Below are 22057 nucleotides of genomic sequence, written 5' to 3' on the forward strand. Positions count from 1 at the left end.
CTCAGCTATTTGTAAAGCTTCCTCAGACAGCCATTTTGCTTTCTTGCATTTTTCTTTGGGATGGTTTTAGTTGCTACCTCTTGTACAATGTTGTGAACCTCCGTCCATAATTCTTCAGCCGTTCTGTCTATCAGATCTAATTCCTTAAATCTATTTGTCACCTCTGCTGTATATTCATCAGGGATATGATTTATTTCATACCAGTGGCCTAGTGCTTTTCCCTACTTTCTTCAGTTTAAGCCTAAATTTTGCAATGAGAAGCTCCTGGTCTGAACCACAGTCAGCTCCTGGTCTTGTTTTTACTGACTGTATAGAGCTTCTCCATCTTTGGCTGCAGAGCACATAGTCAATCTGATTTCTGGTGATGTCCATGTGTAGAGCCGTCTCTTGGGTTGTTGGATAAGAGTGTTTGCTATGACCATTGTATTCTCTTGACAAAATTCTGTCAGCCTGTGCCCTGCTTCATTTTGTACTCCAAGGCCAAACTTGCCTGTTATTCCGGTTATCTTTTGGCTTCCTACTTTAGCATTCCAATCCCCCATGATGATAAGGACATCATTTTTTGGTGTTAGTTCTATAAGTTGCTGTAGGGCTTCATAGAATCAATTTCATCCTCTTCAGCACCGGTGGTTGGGGCATAGACTTGGACTACTGTGTAATTGAATGGTTTGCCTTGGATTCAAACTGAGATCATTCTGTCATTTTGGGGATTGTAGCCCAGCATTGCTTTTCCTACTCTTTTATTGACTATGAAGGCTACTCCATTTCTTCTGAGGGATTCTTGCCTGCAGTAGTATACCTGATGGTCATCTGAATTAAATTCACCCATTCCTGTCCATTTTAGTTCACTGATTCCTAAGATGTCAATGTTCAGTCTTATCTCTTGTTTGACCACGTCCAGCTTGCCTTGATTCATGGATCTTACATTCCAGGTTCCTATGGAGAAAAAATCTTTACAGCATCGGACTTTCCTTTCACCACCAGATACATCCACAGCTGAGTGTCCTTTCGGCTTTGGCCCAATCGCTTCATTCTTTCTGATGCTACTAGTACTAGCCCTCTGCTCTTCCCCAGTAGCATATTAAACACCTTCCGACCTGAGGGGCTCATCTTCCAGCGTCATATCTTTTTGCCTTTTGGTACATGGGGTTTTCATGGCAAAGATACTGGAGTGGGTTGCCATTTCCTTCTCCAGTGGATTACATTTTGTCAGAACTCTCTGCTATAACCTGTCTGTCTTGGGTGACCCTGCATGGCATAGCTCATAGCTTCATTGAATTATGCAAGCCCCTTTGCCATGACAAGGCAGTAATCCATGAAGGGGTTTAGCAGCTTACATTTGGGTAAAAAGATTTCTGTTGCTGAAACTCTGAAGTGGATGTCTGTCCTATCTGGGTTGCAAAAATCCCAGCAGTCTCTGTATGGCAGCAAAGGAATATTGAAGACTCTCAATCTGTGTTGCTGTCTAGTGGCCTGCTTTTTGATAACCTTACCTGATCAATACAGGTAAATGATCCTCAAATCTCCATATTATTGTTATTGTTTAGTTATGTGACCACATCAGTGGGTAACAAGCAGGCGTATACATAGAATGAAGGCTATTGCTAAGCACATTGGTTTGTGCTTAAATTGTAAGCCGCCCTGAGTCTTCGGAGAAGGGCGGGATATAAATGGGATTAAAATAAAATAAAAAATAAATAAATAACAAAACATGTTTTTTTTTTATCCCATTTATATCCCGCCCTTCTCCAAAGACTCAGGGCGGCTTACAATCTAAAGCACAAATCAATGTGCTTAGCAATAGCCTTCATTCTACGTATATGCCTGCTTATTAGGGCTTTTGGCCCCCTCCAACCGGCATAATTACAAAGTCAGCTTATTGCCCCCAACAATCTGGGTCCTCATTTTACCTACCTCGGAAGGATGGAAGGCTGAGTCAACCGTGAGCCTGGTGGGACTCGAACCTGCACTAATTGCAGGCAACTGGTGAAAAATCTGCATCAACTCAATTAATAAAACTCAATCTGTTCTAAATGTTCTGTCTTTTGGATAGTCTTTGATATGAAAGGAGTCCTGCTGGTAATATACATGTTCATTCTTCAGAAGAAATATGATAGCGATTCTGATTGTTTCAATATTTGTTAAATTTTAAAATAGGTCCTTATGTCAGGCCTTGCTTCAGAGTCTAGGTATAACAGTCAAATAAGATATTGTATGTACACTATCTTCAATAGCTGGAGTGCCGTCTATACACAACCTTTCTGTGAAACCTCCCATATCTTACCATGGAATCAAGCTGTTAGAAACGTGCTCTCGAAAAAAAAAATCTTCTACAATGTTGTAGCATATGAATTATTCAATACTTTTATTATGTTGTGCCAGCCATTTCATAGACTTAACAAAATTAAGGAATGCAATGTTATCTTACATAGTGACCTTTAGAAGCTTTTGTATGAAGTTTTTCTTGGCCTGTTTGAACTAGTGATTAGAGAAAACAGTACATAGAAATAGTATTTGTAAACTGAGCAGCCCAAATACAAGGAGACTTGTTAAAATCTACTCTTCAAAGCACAACTTGGTAAATGAGTCTGAAGTCACTGATAAGAACTTTTGCCTGTAGTAAAATACTTTGATCATAAGTGATTTTGTATGAAAGATATTCCCAGAAGCAGCTATTGGAATGGATTTATATAGCCTGAAGATGCATTTCAGAGGAGAGGATTGATTTCATTTCAACAAGGGAACATTGATCAGTCCTCATAGTTCTGTACTATATGTTATCATCAGAACTATTTTAGCATTTATAGACCTTGTTAATTGGAATTGTGGATAACTCTGATTAATGAGTTACACTATTGAACTAGGGCTGGTTGTAGCCTTTAGTGAACTCCTCTTAAAATGCAGAAGCCAGGTACCTGTTTTGAAAAGACAGCACGTGGATGCAGATAAAATTTAATAATATATGGTCTGTCTCTTTTCATATATAATTATATTAACCTTAGTCTTAATAATATTCAGAACATTGATTTCACAAGAGCAGATAGATGTATGAAGTAATCTTATTTTCCCTATCTTGGTGTGGAGCTGATAGCTGCATAAAACAAGATGTTTGCATGTTTGACTTTAACTTTTGTCATGTGCACTAGAGGATATCAGTGTAGCAGCATAGGAGCCAATACGCACCGCTAACTGACTGTTTCAGACTTGCAGATTTTTCCAGGTATCGTTCATACCAGTACAAATCCTTAGATAGGAATGTGAATATAAGTAAAATAAAGTGATTTTCTCGATATACATGATAGAAAATGGATTCCTGCAATTGCATGAATATCATTGTACAATTGAAAACAGTTCTGTAGTAGTGGTAGAAACTGAGGAAACATAATGTTTTAATTTATTGTAGTAGTTCACAGCAATATCATGTCCCTACTTGGCATGCCTTCCTGTTTAAATCTCTGGACTGGAGAAAAAAAAATTAAAAGGCATGTATCAGTAGTGAGTCATGCTCAGCTGCTGGTTTCCCAGTAACTACTCAAGCAACCCAGATATTAATACAGGTTTACTTTCATGGCCTGGGTTAGTCTACAGTATGCCATCTTTCCACCAACTCTTGAGTTGCTCCCAATCAAACATTAAAAGACATAAAATCACACTTAAACATACTTCAAGTTTTAATTCATTGAATACATTTCATGTACCTTTTTATCCTTGTTTGGTTACTAAATGAATAAATTATAGTTACCTAAAGTTGCATTGATATTAAGTAACAAAATAAGCAAAGCAAGGTGTGGAAAATTGGGAATAGTACTCAGAACCACATATGGTAGCCATCTAGAGGCTTTATAAAGATCCTATGTATTTAGCTCACCAGAGTTGTATAGGCTTTTCCCACAGCAAACCACAGTATATAGCTAATGGGAACATTTATCTTAATGGGATGCAAATAGTAATGCCTGGCTTTTCACAGGTTTGCGCAGAGTAGAGTTGAAAACCACATTTCCTGTCACTGTGGCTTTGTACGTATCAGCTGCAGGTATATGCAACTGAAATTATTTGGAGTCAAGAATTAATAGCTATAAGATACTCTTTTTCCCAGGCCAGAGATCTTATTGGACTTTTAGTGACATCCTGGGCTCTCCTAAGTCTGTGGAACCAGGGCAAAAAATCATCAGGAAATAAAGGTTCCAGTCAGTGGTGGGATTCAAATATGTGAATAACCAGTTCTCTGTGTAGATGCTGCTTCCGGAAGCCCATTCTGGGCCCGGGCAACCAAAAATTAGCCATTGGTTCTACTGAAGTGGTGTGAACCGGCTGAATCCCACCACTGGCTCTAGTGTTAAACTGTATCTGAAAAGACCCAGGTTCAAGCCCTGATCAGTTTCAAAACTTGCTGGATGACTTTGTCTCAGGCATTTTCTCTCAGTTCAACTTAGCTCAGAAGATGGTTATAAGAATAACATTAGGTGAGGCTGTCATTAGTATTGCTTTGAGAAAAGTCTAGAGATTTATATACTCTGTTAACACTAGGCAACATATACGCAAAAAATAAATGCATGCAATAATACTGTAATAAGGAAATGAAAACATGGGCAAAATGAAGGGAAAATTATGTATGATTTAATGATATTTAATTTTAAATATAATAAAAATACATCAGTTTAATATTGATAATAAGATGACTACCAGTATATTTAATACTAATAGTCTTCCAATTTGGTCTCATTAAAAGTTACACTGCAGCAATCATTTTGGGAAGGGTTCTGAGGGATACATCTAAGATCCAAAAACCATGTAGACTTGGACCCAGCTTCTTTTTTCTTCCTCTACAATTTGAATGTAATTCATTTTGTGGCTACCCTGCCAAAGGTGGGTGGATAATCTTACAGCAAACACAAAGGAAAGAGAGGAAATGAGTCAGATCTCTTTTGGGTCTAATTCAGCAGTGCCTGCAGCTGTATCTTCATTTTTCTATATTCATAGCTTGCTTCACCTATCTATAAGAATGAGTGGATATGTTTGTACTGCTGGAGGAAGCAAGGTACCTAATACAATTTTAATAGAACTAAGTTGAATATAGAGATTATTGTATTAAGATTTCAATTGGCAAGTTTTCCTGAATAGTGGCTGATTCATTTAGTCAAACAGAATTAGGCATAGAGGTCTACAGGCAATTTAGCTCTTTGTCTTTAATGCACTCCATGAGGCAACCTTAGAAATAAATAAGTTGAATAAAAAGAGAGCTTTTATTTTAAGCATATATGTCTTTGAATAAAGATTTGAAATCAAAAGGTGAGATGCAAGTTAAGAGCTACATTTTCAAAAGTAATACTGTAACTAGAAGACATTTTAATTGCTTTCTCTCCACCAGAAAATACCTTTATTAAATTGTTTAATTCAATAGTCTCCAACAGAAGTTAAATTAAATATTCCTTTGTGTAAAATTATTTGCTGTTCAGCTACTATCCTAATAATGATGGTGCCAGAACAAACTTAATTCATGCCAAAGCACCATTTGACTACTGTGAAATGTTTTCATGGAACAGGCATGCTGAAAGTTTCCATTCACTTTTTGATCATTTCAACAAAAGATAATGATAAAACAGGTGTAAAACACTTGAATTCCCTTCTCTCCCCATATAGCCGATATTAGAAGGCTATATGTTTCCACCATTGACCAAACACACAGTAATACAGAGACTTAAAAATAAGCATTCAATTATTTTTATAATAGTTTTCTTCAGGTATACTCCAGGTAAAGATCTTGAAACATTAGAAATTTCATTAGCAGATGATGTTTAAAACTTCAATAGAAATCAGAGCCACAGTTTAGTATCCCATACGATCCTTTCAGGCTAATAAGTTGTTATTATTCTGAACCATTTAAAACAGTACTTATTTCATTAGACTAGATGTAATCCTGCTGGGTATTGTACCATGACAAACTGCTCTCCCTTGTCTAGGGACTGAGGGGTTCCTAGACATAAATATTTCCCTCAATCTTACCAGTCAAATATAAGTTCTCTTTTGAGGAACAGAAGAATTTTTCCCATGGAAATCATATTACATATGACTGATCTCACAAAAAATGCTAATACATTTGTTTGGTTAATTAGCTGTACAGATCAGGTGACCCAAAGCTGGAGGGTTACTCAAAGATGCCTGCTGAATGTGCCTTTTATTAAAAAAGCAAAATGTGCACTCCGCCTCTTGCATATAAATGTGATATCACAATGCAGGCACAAAAGGGGTGGGTTTTGTTTCTTGATGTTGCAATGGACATTTCATTATGTGGTCCCCAAGAATATGAGACAGAGAGAAAAAGAGAGAAGCAGGCTCCTCAAAGACCATGTCTTTATATTTGCATTATAATAAATAATCTTCAAAAAAGTCCTGCAAATTCTTTTTTAATGTTTGTTTTAAATTAATTTTCTAAGCCTCTTGAAGTAAAACTAAGAAATTTTGAATTTTTATTCCAGAGAGTATATTTCCAGGTAACACTAGCCCAATTCTACTCAGCTGTGTACTTAGCTTTACCTCTATGTCAATGAGTTCCTCCTATATATCATGTGACAAGAGTGGACTTTTAGAGAAAACTACCAGAAAAATAAAGCAATCTCTCTATGCAATAATTTTTTTAAGAAAATTGCACAGAAAAATGTATCCTATTTTATCTTTTTGCTATCTTATTTATCTCTGTGAGTTTTTTAAAAGTTACAAATGAGAATAAAAAAGTAATACAAAACATAGAAAATGTTATCTAAAATCTTATCTGAAGAACCTACTTTTCTTACTTTATTGTCCATGACAAGATTGAAAGAATACCATAGGCTTGCTAAGGCCCATACACTGCATTTTTTTACAACATTTGAATCTCAGTAGGACAGAAACAGAGATACAGTATCTGACTTCCCTGCCCTCATCTCACATCATAAATGGCTTTTGAAGTATTCCTCATCATTTTCTCTGTGGAAAATATCGAGAACAGGTACAACTGATGATGTCATGTTTTAAATTCTGGTTCATTTCATGTGTTAACCAGTTCTAAGATTACAACACTTTCATTTGTAAAATGTAGTTTTAGAACCCATATTTTTTCAATAGCCATATCCACCAGGGAACCACAAGTCGTTTTCAGTTCTGTCGTTTTTACTTGAAAACAAATGCTTTGTTTAATTCTCTACATTTTATCAAAACTTTTTTAGTATTTGGGGCTATTCCGCAATGTTTATTCCCCATTTACCAATACTAAATGACTATTATAATTCCAGGTTGTTTTAACTTGGGTTGCTTCTAAACCAGAATGATCAAGTGATTTTGGTCTTTGGTTCTAAAAATGAGCTAGAATCATCAGTGACCATATAGTTAAACAAATTTAGATGTAACCGCAAATCACAACTACCTTTATCAGAGAAGAAGACAGAGAGACAGACGGGCAAGACAGACAGGTTTGGTTGTTGGGACAACAAGGCTGAACTTAGACTATACTTTTTAAAGTAAAAAAGTAGGCATTGCGAGCCACAGAAATTAAGCCTTTTTTAAAAAAAAGTGGTGTGTACCAATTTTATAGTTCTTGAAAAAGGTAAACATAAATGTAAAGCTTCCATACATAAGTGTTTAATATGTGTGTAGACCATATAATATCTGTTAATCTTGAAGCTGTTGCCTCATTTTTCCATACTTTCCTTCTCCTTCCTGCTCCCCCCAAAGAAGAAGAAGAAGAAGAGGAAGAAGAAGAAACAGTCAAAGGTCCCATGGCTGATGACCCCAAACCTGAGGCTCCCCTTGATGAGAAGTATGAGAAAAGGAGTGGGCCTGCTGAGCCTTTGGAACAAACAGAGGGTTTCTCTGAGGCCCAGCAGGATTCCCTTCCTGAAGATCGAGTGGATCACAATGAGGAAAATATAATCCTCATTGGAAAGGAAACCTCAAAAGCAAAACTGCCTTCCTCCGGTGAGGAAGGTATGCCTGCGTTAGGGACCTGCATGTCTTGGCTGCATAGGAGCTGCTTTCCGGTTTTCTCCCCATTCTCTCATTGGCCTTTCTTCCCATTGATTTGTCCTCATGGTTAATGCTCTTGTTATTATGCTTGAAGAGTGTGCACATGGTAAGCCAAAGGCTGTATGGTGACATGGTTTCCCACCACTGCAGTAGATTTCTGACTTTTTAGGGAGTGTTTTCTACTCATGATTCCATTTGCAGTGCAGCCAACCTGATATGCCATCCCTTGTCCTTCCTCGTTGCAGATGTGTTTGCCAGTCACATTGCTGATATTTGTGTCTTTCTCTTTATATTTCATTTCATTTTGGTATGGAGGTTCATCTGTTTTTCATTTCAAGAAGCAAACTGATTAACTCTGACTATGGCGTAAAATGCTTACTTTGTAAATTTTGTTTGTGCTGTGCAATCTACCTTTGCTTATGCTTCAATACATTCTGCCTCAATTTCCCTAAGGCTATTGCTGCTTATATCATATCTTTACCATTCATTGCAGCCCACCATGACACTTGTTTGCCATTGCCAGGATTTTGAGTTTGCATTTGTTTTATCCTTCCTTCCAGCTGTTTATCTGAGTGGAAGTCCCAGTGTGAGAAGAAAATTCACATGAATCACATTGGATATTATAGTAAAGGACTAAATAAATTTTAGTCATAAATTTTCTTTGACTTATATTGCTCATTCTTAATAAACCAGATTAAGTGTGGTCTAGTATATATACTCACAATTCTCTGCCCATAATAACACAAGCCCTTGAACAAATAATTGTGCACTAGTTAAACCTAATTTTCATTCAAGAAATATTTGTGGGAAGTCTGGTTAAGGCTCTCATAGCTGAACATATATCACAACAGCTGCAACTGTTATAGAATTAACTTTGCTTCTTCTTACTTCACTAAGGTTTCATCAATCTTGGACTATATCAAGAAACAGGTAAACCAAGCTAGTTATGATAGGGAACAAACATGAATATAATCTCAAGTAATGAGAATTGTGTGACCAGGATAGTTTAGTTTGGGATTCCAGCACTGGAAAGGATTAATGTTCTCTTCTTCTACATGACTTTTCCTTGTTTACATTTCCCCTCTATAGGTATTTGGTCCCTTAGTTACTGTTAACCTTTAAAAAAAATGAAAGATTCTAGTCACTGATGAATCTTCATATCATTTGTGTCAAAAGTGACTTGTTTAATGAAACATACAATAAAATAATTGAGAATAAGTTATTTTACTGAGTATTCACTAGATAAGACAGGGAGAAAGTGTAGCAATGACATTCATTTTCATGTGCACTAAACCAATACAATTTCGCTAATTCATTTATTCCCTTAAATCAAGGGAGAATTTGAAATTAATTAATTCCAAAGTAGATTTGGTAAACTTGAAAATAGATTAGCTTACCTTTGTAAGTCCATTCAATAGAATATTTATGAACCAAAACTAATTTGCCGCATTCATTGATATTGATCTAAATTGTTTGTAATTTTCCTAGAAAAGAATTAATGATTGGAATGAAGTGTAGTAGAATGTTCACTGAAAAATCAACCTGTAATGAAAGGTACAATAATAAAAAATGGGAACTAGGATAACAAAAAATTGGAATATCCAATCTCTATCATAAGTTTAAAACATTGTGGAAGACTATGGTGGATGTTTACACAAAGAGAAAGATTGGGGGGGGCAAGGGAGAGAGAGAGATGAACTTAACAAAACACTTGAAGTAATTCAAACATAGGCCTAGTATTTGGGGCCATTAGAAACCAAGGAGAACCTTGAAAATTAAGATAAGAGGCTGGCACTTTGTTTCGCTTTGTCATCTTATCTCTCACTCTCAGTTTAATGCATGTGTTTTAATTTGGAAAAAGGAATTGGCAAATATCAAGAATGCATAGCTGGCAGAAATTCTCTGGGTTTTTAGTTATGAATCTTTCCCAGCTCTATCTGCCTGAGACAGGGATTGATCCTGGGATATTTTGGAGGCTGAAATTTTCATCTTGGAAGCAACGAAGTCTATGGAAATGTAAATACTAAAGACCAATGCTTTCTCCTACCGTGTATTTCAGGGTCACAAAAATGCCCTGTGCACAGCATCTGAAAGGGCATATTTCAAAGGGCATTAGTGCAAGCAAATGAAGCATTTGAAGCAGCTGTGTCCTCTGTGTCCTCTTGGCTGCTTTGAAGGCTGCTTTGAAGGCTGTCCCCAGATGTTTCTACCTGCACAACTCTTTTTCCTTAGCAGCCCTAACAAATGTGCATGTAGGTGCAGAGAACTAGAGGCAGCCTTTGTAGCAATCACGTCAACTTCCGAAAAGATGCAACTGCTTTAATGCTTTGCTTAAGGGAAGGGTACTTTACTTGCATCAGCATACTTTATGAATTACATCTTTATGAATGCTTTGCTCAGACATTACATCTTATTACTATTCAATCACATATTTCTGATTTTTTTTTCCTGAGGCAAAAATTATTTTCCATTATGTAAAATTCAAAACAAAACAAGTAAAAGTGTTTTTCTGTTTCCAGACAGTATATGTATATCTTTTCTGAGTCTTTTGTAGAACTGTCCATTCACTGGCTAAAAAGTAGGCGTAAGCTTCCTTTCCAACCAGAGGCAACATATTTTTTCTTTGAAGCTCAGCTTCTAGAGGGATAAGAAGCTTTCTATCTTTTTTTTAAAAAATGACTGTTGGGAATCTAGGCATTATGATTCATCAGGGAGCTGATCTGTTTCCTCCACCACCTTATAAAATCCACAGAAATTAATGGGTTTTATTATACAAATGAAGCAAGTATAATTCTTCACACAGCACACCATTTTCATTTTCACAGTCATTGATTCTAATTGCATTTTTAAAAATTAAATCTGTTCTTTGAGTATAGCTTATTCAGGGACTATTACAATATAGTTGTCAAAACTACCAGACTTAAAGATGGTTCATGGTTCATCATCACATTTCCAGAGGTATCTAGTCAATCATTGTTGGAGGCAGAATTCTGGACTGGACATTGCTTTTCATCAAGCCGTTGATCTCAGGTGTTCATCAGCTAGAAGAGACATTTTTTTCAGTTCTGACCCAGGAGGCTACTCTGCATATGGAAGCCAAATTCTTAGTGTGAAACCAATTCTAAGAATTATATTGTGTGGTTTTAAACTGCTTTATTTCAGTGCTTTCAGAATGCTGATTATTATTGGAGTTCTTTATCCTGAGTCTGAGGAGGTTAAAAAATTATTAAAGAATTCCAGTGTTGCAAAATGCAATTGCTCTGGGAAACAAATCAAGGGCAGAAGGATTATATTAGAAGTAGGAGAAATCCTTCTGATTGTGGTAGTGTTTTTCCTCCAATGTATTGGTCAATAACTCCTATATTTCATAACCCATACTTCCTAACCAGCTTTGCAAATGGAGAGGTTCATTGAAATGGATGGTACTAACATTTATATGTTTTGCAGCCCAATTCAGATGCCTCACTGATCCCTGGGCTTGCCAATAATTCTGGAGAAATGTGCACATTTTTAATTCTTTCAAAATAAATGAATTTTATTTCGCTGCATACTGAGCTGAAATGGTTCCTACTGAAATAATTAAAAATTCAAAGCCAAGGTCAGATCTGATCTTTAAATATGTATAAATGGGTAGCTATTATTACAACCAGATGCGTATGTGCGTGTGTGTTTTTATTTTACACACACACACACACACACACACACACCACACACACATGCACACAGTGCCCCAATAATTGATTTGGGAGAACTTCATAAAATCTTTTGAAAAAGCACTATTATATAAATTAGGGTTGCATTTGCTTCAAAAATGATTTGGAATTACTGTTTTATACCTCACTCAAGTGCAAATACAATGCCTATTCATTACAACACAGTTGCCTTTTTTCAGTATTCCATGTGAGTGCAAAAAAGAAGAAGATGTGGTTACTGCTAGAAATACTTTAAGATGCACTTCTTTAAGAACTTGATTTATTAAAATGAATTTATATTTTCTTCAGGTGGCATGAAAGTCCAAGAAAAGATATGCATGCTTGAATGAATAGCAGTGAGGTATTGTCCTTGGGGTTGAGCGAAGTATGGAACACTTCTTTTGAGTCACTGTCAAAGCCTGCAACAGATGTACAATAAATGTTAATGTGTAATATACACAAAGATTAAGAATTGAATTCCATTATTTTTTAAACATTAAATATTCAGCCTCAGTTTTTCAGCAATGTTTCAGAGTTGCAGTACAGTGATTTTGTATGAAACATTTGCAGGAATAAACATTCTATCATAGTCTTGTTTCTCAAGAACAGTTTTATGATACTAGAATTTAAAAAAAATGTATTTAAAAAGTAGTTCCCTCATCCCCCAATTTGTGTAAAATGTTGATTGGTGTATCCATTTCAGTCTTACCACGATTTGGCCAGTCAGACAAAAGGAATAATGTCATTAAATGGAAGTAGGAATTTGAATTTTAAATATAGCACATGTATGCATTCACACAGACAATTATATCCATATTTATTATATTCCAGAATCTTATCTCAACTTCATCGCATGGTAAAATTTTCTAAGCTGAAGTTGGATTTATTTTTAATCTAATAATTGTTACAAACAAATATAACAAAATACAGCTAGGTTTATCAATATAAGATTATTAATTGTGCACTGAGAGAGTAAAACAATAATAAACATCTCTAATTAGTTTCCCTAGTTGCATGTAGCCAAATTTTTACAACTTTGCCATACCACATTATGCTATAAACTAGTTTTCTCTTTCATAAATGTTTTCTATAAACTGTTCTAAAATCCAATGCAACAACTGCAGATTTACTTTCAGCCTCGAAGATGGAAATCCCTGGACAGGAAGTTACGAGCCTTTTCACAGCTACACCCTTCAACACCAAGGAACAAGAGAAAGGAAGTAGACCCAGTGAGCACCCTGTCCAAGATGCCTTAGTTCCACAGCGAGCAAAAACAGAGACTATAGAAATGAAAGAACCGCAACGCACAGGAGAAGAGATGACGTTCCCATCTCGGTTGGGGGAAACTTTGGATGCCACTCTGCAAAAGAAAGAAGAGGCTTCCACACCTCAAGAACAAAGAGATTTGTCAACAGAGTTGCATAAGAAAAGTTCACTAGATGAAAAGGCCACAGAGACCCAGAAACCTGCAACAGAAGCACCACCCTTGGAATCTAAAGATGATCAGATGACTATTACAAAAAATGACTTTGCCTCTCCTGCAAGCATTTGTTCTTCTTTGCCCTCCGAATCTATAGTGGACATAACAGGCACAGTAACAAGTGGCTTTTTTCCTGAAACCTTGCAAGGTGTTCGACATATGTCTGAACCAGAAGAGAGTAGCCAAGCAACACAAAAGTCTACTATTACAGAGATTACCAAAGACCTTTCAAAAGATCAAACAATGAACAAAGACCACGTAAAAATACAGGAAGAAGAATTTGTAGTGGTGGCTACAAGTGCCTCACAAGCCATTGTAGAACAAACTCCAAGCCAGGTTCCCCTTTGGGAAGAAGAAAAAGATATGACTGAGGATGAAAGTGATGAAGAGAGGTACTCTATGTCCAGTAGACAGAAGTTCAGAGAATTGGGTGAGCAATCTTTTGCTGTGTGTGACCAAAAACCAACTGTTCTGGGTAAAGAAGTTATGGGAAAAGATGTTAATCCTAAAGAAGCATATGATGCACACAAAGCAGAAGACTTGGAGATACCTGGAGAATCAACAGCATGGAATATTAAAAAAGACGAGAAAACACATGGTGCTGAGGTCATGGCAGGCCAATTCAGTAACGATTTCTTCCCCGAAAAAGATGAAGAATGTTTGGATACTGCTGTATTACATAAAACAACAGAGAAAGCTCCATCTGAAACACATAAAGAACCTCAGGAAGACAAATGTTCTGAAAAAGAAGGGAAAGGTAAAGTGTTTCCTGTTACAGATTCAGATCCCCACCAAATGAGGATAGAAGAAGATAAATCAGGTATGTCTACATATTTTGAAACTTCCACTCTTAAAGATGAAGTTATCAAGAGTGATAAGGTACAGCAAGGCAATGATTACTATGAACTGAGTGATTCGAAAGAACAGATTTACGATGTTTACCATAAAAATTCCCTTGTTTCTAAAAAGGAGATTGATGACTATCAGCCAGAAGCATACCAGCAGCCCAGTCCACCTGCTCATGAAATTGGATACAGTACACTTGCCCAGAGTTTCCCAGAACATGATCCTAAGGAACCTAGCTCTCCTCCAGAAAGAATGTATACTATTGACCCAAACGTGTATGGAGATAAGAGAGAACTCCACAGTAAAAATAAAGATGACTTAACTCTCAGCAGGAGCTTAGGGCTTGGTGGAAGATCCGCTATAGAACAGAGGAGTATGTCAATTAATCTCCCAATGTCCTGCTTAGATTCTATAGCACTGGGATTTAACTTTGGACGTGCTCATGATCTTTCACCTTTAGGTTCAGATATTTTAGATACAGCTAGTGGAGATGAAGGCGATGATTACTTGCCTGCCACCACCCCAGCAGTAGAAAAAGCTCCCCACTTCCCAACAGAAAGTAGGGAAGAAGATGAACAAGAAGAAGAAGACGAAGAAGAAGAAGAAGAAAAAGAAGAAGACAAGATAGAACAGCCCAACTTTAAAGAATCAGGAGAGATTCAGGTGGAGCCTTTATATGAATCGCCTTTCCTAGCTAAAGATTATTACAAAAATGGGACTGTAATGGCTCCTGACTTACCTGAAATGTTAGATTTAGCTGGCACAAGGTCAAGAGTAGCATCTGTGAGTGCAGATACAGAGGTAGCACAACAGAAATCTGTTCCTTCAGAGGTGGTTATTGAGGACAGCTCTACAGTCCAGCAACTTATGACTGGTGAAAATCACATGACTCTAAAAGCTGACAGTCAAATAGAAGACTTAGGCTACTGTGTTTTCAACAAATACACAGTACCATTACCATCTCCAGTTCAGGACAGTGAGAATTTGGCAGGAGAAAGCTGTTCCTATGAGGAGAAAATGAGGAGAGGCGTAGTTACAGATCTCTCATTGATAGAAGTGAAGTTGGCAGCAGCTGAGAGATCCTGTGAAGAAAAAGAAGTCTCTGAGGACTCCCCAGTTTGGGGCCAGGACTTTGAGCAGGAGAGAAAAGCTATTGATAAATTAGATACTGTGTTAGAAAAAAGCGAGGAACAAGCTGATGCTAAAGAAATATCTTTTCCTGAAGATACTGTACATGAAATAAAGCTTGGTTCAGAACTGGTAGATGTTAATGATAAAACTCTAGTTGAACCAGAAAAAAAATCTTCATTAATTAAGAAAGAGGAAAATGCTATTGGTGTTGCTGCAAAGATAGATAAGGCAGAATTGTCCTGCAAACCAGACTATGATGCTATAAAACATGATATGGATTCTGCTGCTCGGCAAGTGGAACAGGAGTATCAGAGTAAATTAGGAGGTCATATCACTGAATTAGTTTCAGAGCAGAATAAAGAAGATCCAGAAAAGATCCTCTGTACATTACACCAAGAGCCTGATCTATGTGCAAAATTGGAATCTAATCATATGAAAGATGCAGCTAAACTCTCTGAACTTGAAGTTAAGGAAAAAGGACCTAAACCTGATCTGGTGCACCAAGAAGCAGTAGATAAAGAAGAATCATATGAATCAAGTGGAGATAACGGTCAAGTGCAAGAGGGATTGTCTGGAGAAATTTCAAAGCCACATGAGGTCAAAATACAACAAGAAAGCCCATCTTTATCAGAGGAAGAACATGCAGCACATTTTCCATTGGGACAATCTACTACAGAAAAAGATATATCGAAAGTTATTCAAGAAGAAACAACAGAAACTCAAATGGAGAATATAACAGAGCACAAAGTAGATCAGGTGGATACTGTGGCAATAACTGGCACTGAGAATGTTGAGAAGTTACCTTGTGATTTAAAATACGAGGAAGCAAAAGAAAAAGTGAAAGAAGAACAAAAGGAAGAGATTAAGCAAGAGGAAGAACAAGAGGAAGAAGTAAAACAAACAAAAGAGGAAATCAAGCACAGGGAAGAACATGAAAAAGAGATTAAAAATGTAGAACAACATGAAGACATTAAGCATCTGAAACAACATGAAGTGGAGATTAAGAAAGATGAATATGAAGAAAAGGCTAAACAAAAAGAAGAGGAGGAGATCAAACAAGCAGAAGGACAAGAGGAGGAAAGAGATCAAGAAGAGGAAATCAGTAAGCAAACAAGTAAGGAAGAGAACTTGGAAAGACCTAGTGACGAAGTCTGTGAAGCTATCCCCGTGGAGATACCTGAGCTCAAAGGAGTAATAGAATCTGTTGTTACAGTTGAGGATGATTTCATTACAATCGTGCAGACAACCATCGATGAAGGAGAAGCCAATTCCCACAGTGTGCGCTTTGCTGAAACAGGTGGAGAAGGCTTCTGTACTGAAGAAGAGCTGGATATGGAGGCAGAGGTTATTGCTCATGTTGAAGCAGACTCAGAAGGAAAGTCTCTGGAACCTCCTGCCTCAGCTGAACAGGAAGAAATCCCAGTCACCGATTACAAGACCGAAATATATGATGACTATAAAGATGAAACAACAATCGATGACTCCGTCCTGGATACCGACAGCATATGGGTGGATACACAAGGTGTGCCTTATGCTTTTTCATTCATTCATTTTGCTTTCAATAGACTATATTAATAATTAAAAATAATTAATGGGAGTGCAGTCATGAATGTTATTAAAATAATATCAGCATGAATCAACCAAATTGTTTAAAAGATTATCCCAGCAAAGTACAAATAACTAATCCTGTTTTTGTTATAATTTACTCTGATCCTGCAGATGATGATAGGAGCATCATGACAGAACAGTTAGAGACTGTTCCTAAAGAGGAGAAATCAGAGAGAGAATTGCGGAGACCATCTCTTGATAAACATAAAAAAGAAAAACCTTTAAAAACTGGGAGAGGCAGGATTTCTACTCCTGAAAGAAAAATAGCTAAAAAGGAACCTAGCACAGTCTCCAGAGATGAAGTGAGAAGGAAAAAAGGTTTATATAATACTTGCTCTTTTTCCTTTTATGCTGTACTGTGGGTTGTTCATCTGTATACTTTTTCATTAAGAACATACATTTGTGCTAACGTATAGTCCATACTACTTCCATCGCTCCACTTTTATCCTGGTGATAACAGCAGATAAACATATGAATAGAAATTCATCTTCTAAGATTCATTAATATTGTCAGCACCAAATAATCTACCCTAATAATATTGGGGCTGGGTATCCATTTAGCAGTATTTCTCCCTCATTAATTATCATGGCTTCCATGTGACTACTCTCAATTCTAATCTTTACTAAAAAAAGAGAGAGAGAGTTGTCAGTAGGTATCCAGAAGACTTCATTTAATTTGAATCAAGGTAAATGTCCAACTCTCTGAACCAAACCATATCGATCAAACCAGAGCTAAGTTGGAATCCTTCAAAACTGAATGTGTCGTAAGGATCTCCTTGTACTTAATGTAAGTCAGTGCTCCTCTCTTTCCATAGCTTCATAAACTGCCCAGCATTGAGGCTGAGATATTCAGACAGGGGAATGGATTACAATGACACAGGGGTACAGATTGGAATAGAAAGAGTTTACGTTCCCACCCTGTTAAAATGATATATGCATTTGCAGTAAGATGGTGTAATTTTGGAAGGGACGTCTATGGATAGGATGACAGAATTGGTGAAAGCTCTAATATCTTAAACATAGATCATGTGGGCATTGGTACACCCAAGCCAGTGTTAAATGGCTAAGTTGGCACCAACAGCCAATATGTTGATTTGTTGAAATATATTTCTATTTATAATTTTTTATTTCTGATTGTATGCTCTTGTTTTCTTGTCTATAGCTGTGTATAAGAAAGCTGAACTTTCTAAAAAAGCTGAAGTTCAGGCTCACTCTCCCTCCAGGAAAATCATTTTAAAACCTGCTATCAAACATTCTAGACCAACTCATCACTCCTGTGTTAAGCGGAAGCAGACAGGTGACTGTGCTGTCTTGAATTTATGCAATGTGGCTGGCAAACATAGACATTACTATTCTCATTATTATTATTTGTAGTCTCATTGCTCTATTGGCTGCTCTAATTTTGATTTCAATTTTTTTCCTCTCTAAGAGTGTTTCAGCTCTCATGAATGATACTGCTTTTATTTATTTTTTTTGTATCATACTCTTCATTTATTATTATTATTCGGAGGCCATGATCATGAATGCTTATCATGCTTGGACTTCCCAACTTCTGTAGCTGTTTATTGTTGATAAAAGTGTTGTATAAATTTCTCTATTTTGCTTTGTTTTGTTTTTCATTTTTGCTCTGTTCTGGTGGGAAAGTGCAAATGGCTTTGAACCATGTTTTACATTTTTCCTTTATTCTTTTACTGTTTTTCTTTCATGCATAATAATAAGAATTGGGACATTACTCCACTTTGTATTTATATTGTGTACAATAACTCTTTCAAATTGATACCTGATTTGTTTGCTAAAATTGTTATGTATTAAAGCACGGAATCTGAAACAAGTAGATATTTTTGAACAGAAAACTCTCCTGAATATGAATATTTGCTTACAATGAAAAACTTGGAAATACAGGAAAAGAAAATGAGGCAGTACTTGCAGCTAATTATATATCCATAGTTATTTAGGAGATAAAGCTTTTGGATTGTACAATGCTTTGCAGTTGAAGAGATTAAGGTAAATAATTTACAAGGAACAACATTTCTACAAATCTTTTTCAGGACAGATTTGCACCCTTGTCAATAATTGTACTTGGGTGACAGGCAAAAATGATTGAAATATGCATCTTAGAATTACATATTTGGTCATGTATGCTTTTTATTGCAATCAAAGGGGAGATGACTAAATACTACCCTTGATCTCTTTATTTTATATACAGAATTATAGTGCACGTGAGGTGATGTTACTAATTTAAGGAAAATATTTTTCCTGGGAATTCCAAAATATTTCTTCTCTAGTTTTTCTGTAAATATAAGGTTATAAAACTGGAGTGCCAATCCATAAACAGGCAAACCTAAAATTTCTTAAAAATTGCATCAGTCTTCTTTCTTCAAAGTTCCGATAAGTTATCTATGATAGGGGTCCCCAAACTCTGGGCTCCGGCCCATTACTGGGCCATGGCCTATTCCCAACTGGGCCTCGTGAGTGGCGGACCAGCATGTGTGTGTGTGTGTGTGTATGTGCGTGCAGCCCCACTTGTGTGAGCAGCAGGCACCAGCACTCGCAGCCCCTCTTCACACCAATGAAGCTGCCTGTTGCTTGCACAAAACCATCCCCTCTTCCCCCCTCCCGCATTGGGCCGCCAACCCGGAAAGGTTCGGAATACTGATCTATGAAGAGCATCCTGGCCCCCTATGTAAAAATGAAGGAAGACACCATTTTCTTTAAAAGTCTTTTGTATTGTCTTGTTGTCTTTAAAGAGGGTGGTAGTGGGCAATGAATGTGCCTTTTTTCTGCTTTGGTCCATAGGTTTCCATATCCAAAAGTAGGAATAAATACCAGTTAAATTTCCTATGAGGACAGCATCGGGCAAAATGTAGCATAGCAATGACAACAGAAATGTCTGTCCTTCACACTTTTGTGGCAGAAGTAATTCTGCAACAGTACTTCCAATTTCATCTACACCCACTTCCAATTTCATCCACACTTGAGATTGGAATCTTGGTCATTGAGCAAAGTGGTCATTAAGCCACAAGCCCATGTGACTGCTTTGTTCAAAGATTGAAATCCTGGCATTCCCAGTTACAACCATTAAGCAATTTCCCTGGTCAGTGTGAAGTAGAAGTCCTCTTGGCAGGCAGCCCTTTTGCTCCCAAAAGTTATTGCAGCTCACAGAAGGACTTTAGCTCCGTGCTGTGCATAGAGGAGAAATCCTTTGTGAGACTGCAGAAACACAGATGAAATCTTCAGGATGTCATGATCTTCAGAATTTCAGCACCTTTCCTGCAGCCCACAGGAGAATTTCAGCTTGCAACCTTCCCTGCCTGCTTCCTAATTGACTTTCTGGGGGAAATGGCAGAGAAGTTTGCAAATGGTAATCACATGATGGTGGGGAACTTTTATTTCACATGGCTTTACAGGCTATAAAGTACCCTTTTCCCGGCTGTTGTAACTTTGAATGGTTGTTAAATTACTGGTTGTAAGTCAAGGATTACCTGTACATTATATAAAGATCAGATATTATACAATTGTTTTTGAATCAGAACAGCTTAGTATAATTAGAGAAAGACTTTTGCCTACTCATTAAAGTGAAAACCTCCTAAGAATGTACCGTTGTTGCATGACCATTCTTGTTTCTATATGATTCAAGCCAATCTTGATTTTTGCATTAGGAAATCCTCAGTTCCCAGTTCCCAAAGAATTGCAAGAGACTAATAGAAGACTTAGTTCTAAAATTCCTTCTGTTGTATCACTTGTTGATCAGAATGGAGAACTTACTTCTCAGAATGGAAAACCAGAAATAGAGTAATTAATTATATTTACTTAATTTCAATTAAGTGATTTTTTTATTCCAAACAAAACTCAATAATTAAGGATACGATAAGCAAATGATGGATATGGTTGAATATCACACAAATTCATTCTCTATAATTTTCATGACTCTAATTGTCTCCTTAGCAGCACCATCAGCTGCAGGAAAACATCCCTTTCTTAATTTTTTATGCCCCCATTATAGAGAATTGTTTGTGGTTCTCGTTAGCTACTTACAGTACCTTTGAGGCACTGTTTTTGACAAAAGCTAAATAATATCCTCTATGTTAATATCCCAAATTAAACTCAGAATTTACATTGAAACAAATTTGAGGTATCCTAATTATCTCTCTGCATACATGTCCCTACTATAAAGGTTTCCAAAAATTAAGGGTTTTTTGTTGTTGTTGTTTTGTTTACTTCCTGGGAGAAGCTGGCAAATTTTTAATTACACAGTTTCAAGAATATTGGCGAGATAGCAAATCCATTTAAAGTTATATCCCTGTTGATTATCTCAGTGTCTGTGCACTTTTTCAAAGTGCTAGATGGATGAAACAAATTTACTTTTAAATGAGCAAGTAGGGGGAAATGATAACATTTTTCCTTGTATATCTTGTATATCTTTCTTTATCCTCTTGTTTTCTGATATATGCACAAACCAAAGAAATGTCTCATTTGCACATTCCCTTCCTCATGTTTATGTGGGAGATAAGAAAATTAAAACTTTGCATTTTGTTTTTAAAATTTCTTGTTTCTTGTAATACTGAATCTGAACTCAGGAAAATGGTTCAGATCCTGGCATGTTCTGATTAAAGTTGAGTTAGCCATAGTTCCAATACAACTGGAGATCTCTTCCTCCAGCTTACGCTCAGAAAGGATTTCCCATAACGTGGAAAAACTGTAAGAAGGCCAGGGGTGTAGGATAGGGGAAACCAGAAGAATCTGCTACTGATCAATAGCTTTTTTCTTTCTTTCATGGTTGATTGACTTTTGTGAATTAGGTCAAACTAGAATGTACTACTAAAGCAAGACTTGGTGTGGTATTTATTTTCAAATACCCAAGTTTCAAATTGTGTATCTTCAAATTTACTTTGAAGAATGAACTGATTTGCAAATCCAAAACCCTTCAAAATATTTCCAATTTAATATAAAATATGTTCCATATTTGCCAGTTTTATTAATTACATATTCAAAAGCTCCCTAAGGAGGTTTTATTTCTTTAGCTGCTATTTTAAGCATTATAAGCTGGAAATCTTTCCCATTAAATCAATGGATCTTTTTTCTACCAGAGTAAACTAGATGGGGATGTATATGAAGTGTAATGGTAAAATGTAGATTTTGAATAAGACTACTTCATTCAGTACTTCTTTTTTTATCTTTTTATATACACAAAAAGGACACTTTGAAGAAACCACATTGATTTTAACCATTGTAATATGGTAATATGAATACTATCATCTGAACCTAATCTAAATTTGTACTGCAGTTTTTGGTTGGTTGAAAAA

At 36.5% G+C, this 22057-nt stretch overlaps 1 protein-coding gene across 7 annotated transcripts in view; it reads left to right on the plus strand.

Annotated features, from left to right (window-relative positions):
* The window catches only part of MAP2 (microtubule associated protein 2), a gene marked incomplete at its 5' end in the record, with an annotated part of 96972 nt that overhangs the window by 39105 nt on the left and 35810 nt on the right, over positions 1 to 22057 (plus strand). For 2 of the 7 annotated variants that reach the window (XM_083350687.1, XM_083350688.1), the window contains 2 exons: positions 16867 to 17073; positions 17917 to 18051. The exons of 3 other annotated variants lie outside the window; for them this stretch is intronic. In XM_083350687.1, the coding sequence (XP_083206813.1) occupies positions 16867 to 17073; positions 17917 to 18051 (342 nt within the window). Of the gene's footprint in view, positions 1 to 13249; positions 16670 to 16866; positions 17074 to 17916; positions 18052 to 22057 lie in introns of those variants that run through there. 2 more of the 7 variants (XM_083350686.1, XM_083350689.1) reach the window with 2 other exon arrangements.

This window comes from Vipera ursinii, assembly GCF_947247035.1.
Source record: "Vipera ursinii genome assembly, chromosome: 1".
Lineage (NCBI taxonomy): Eukaryota > Metazoa > Chordata > Lepidosauria > Squamata > Viperidae > Vipera > Vipera ursinii.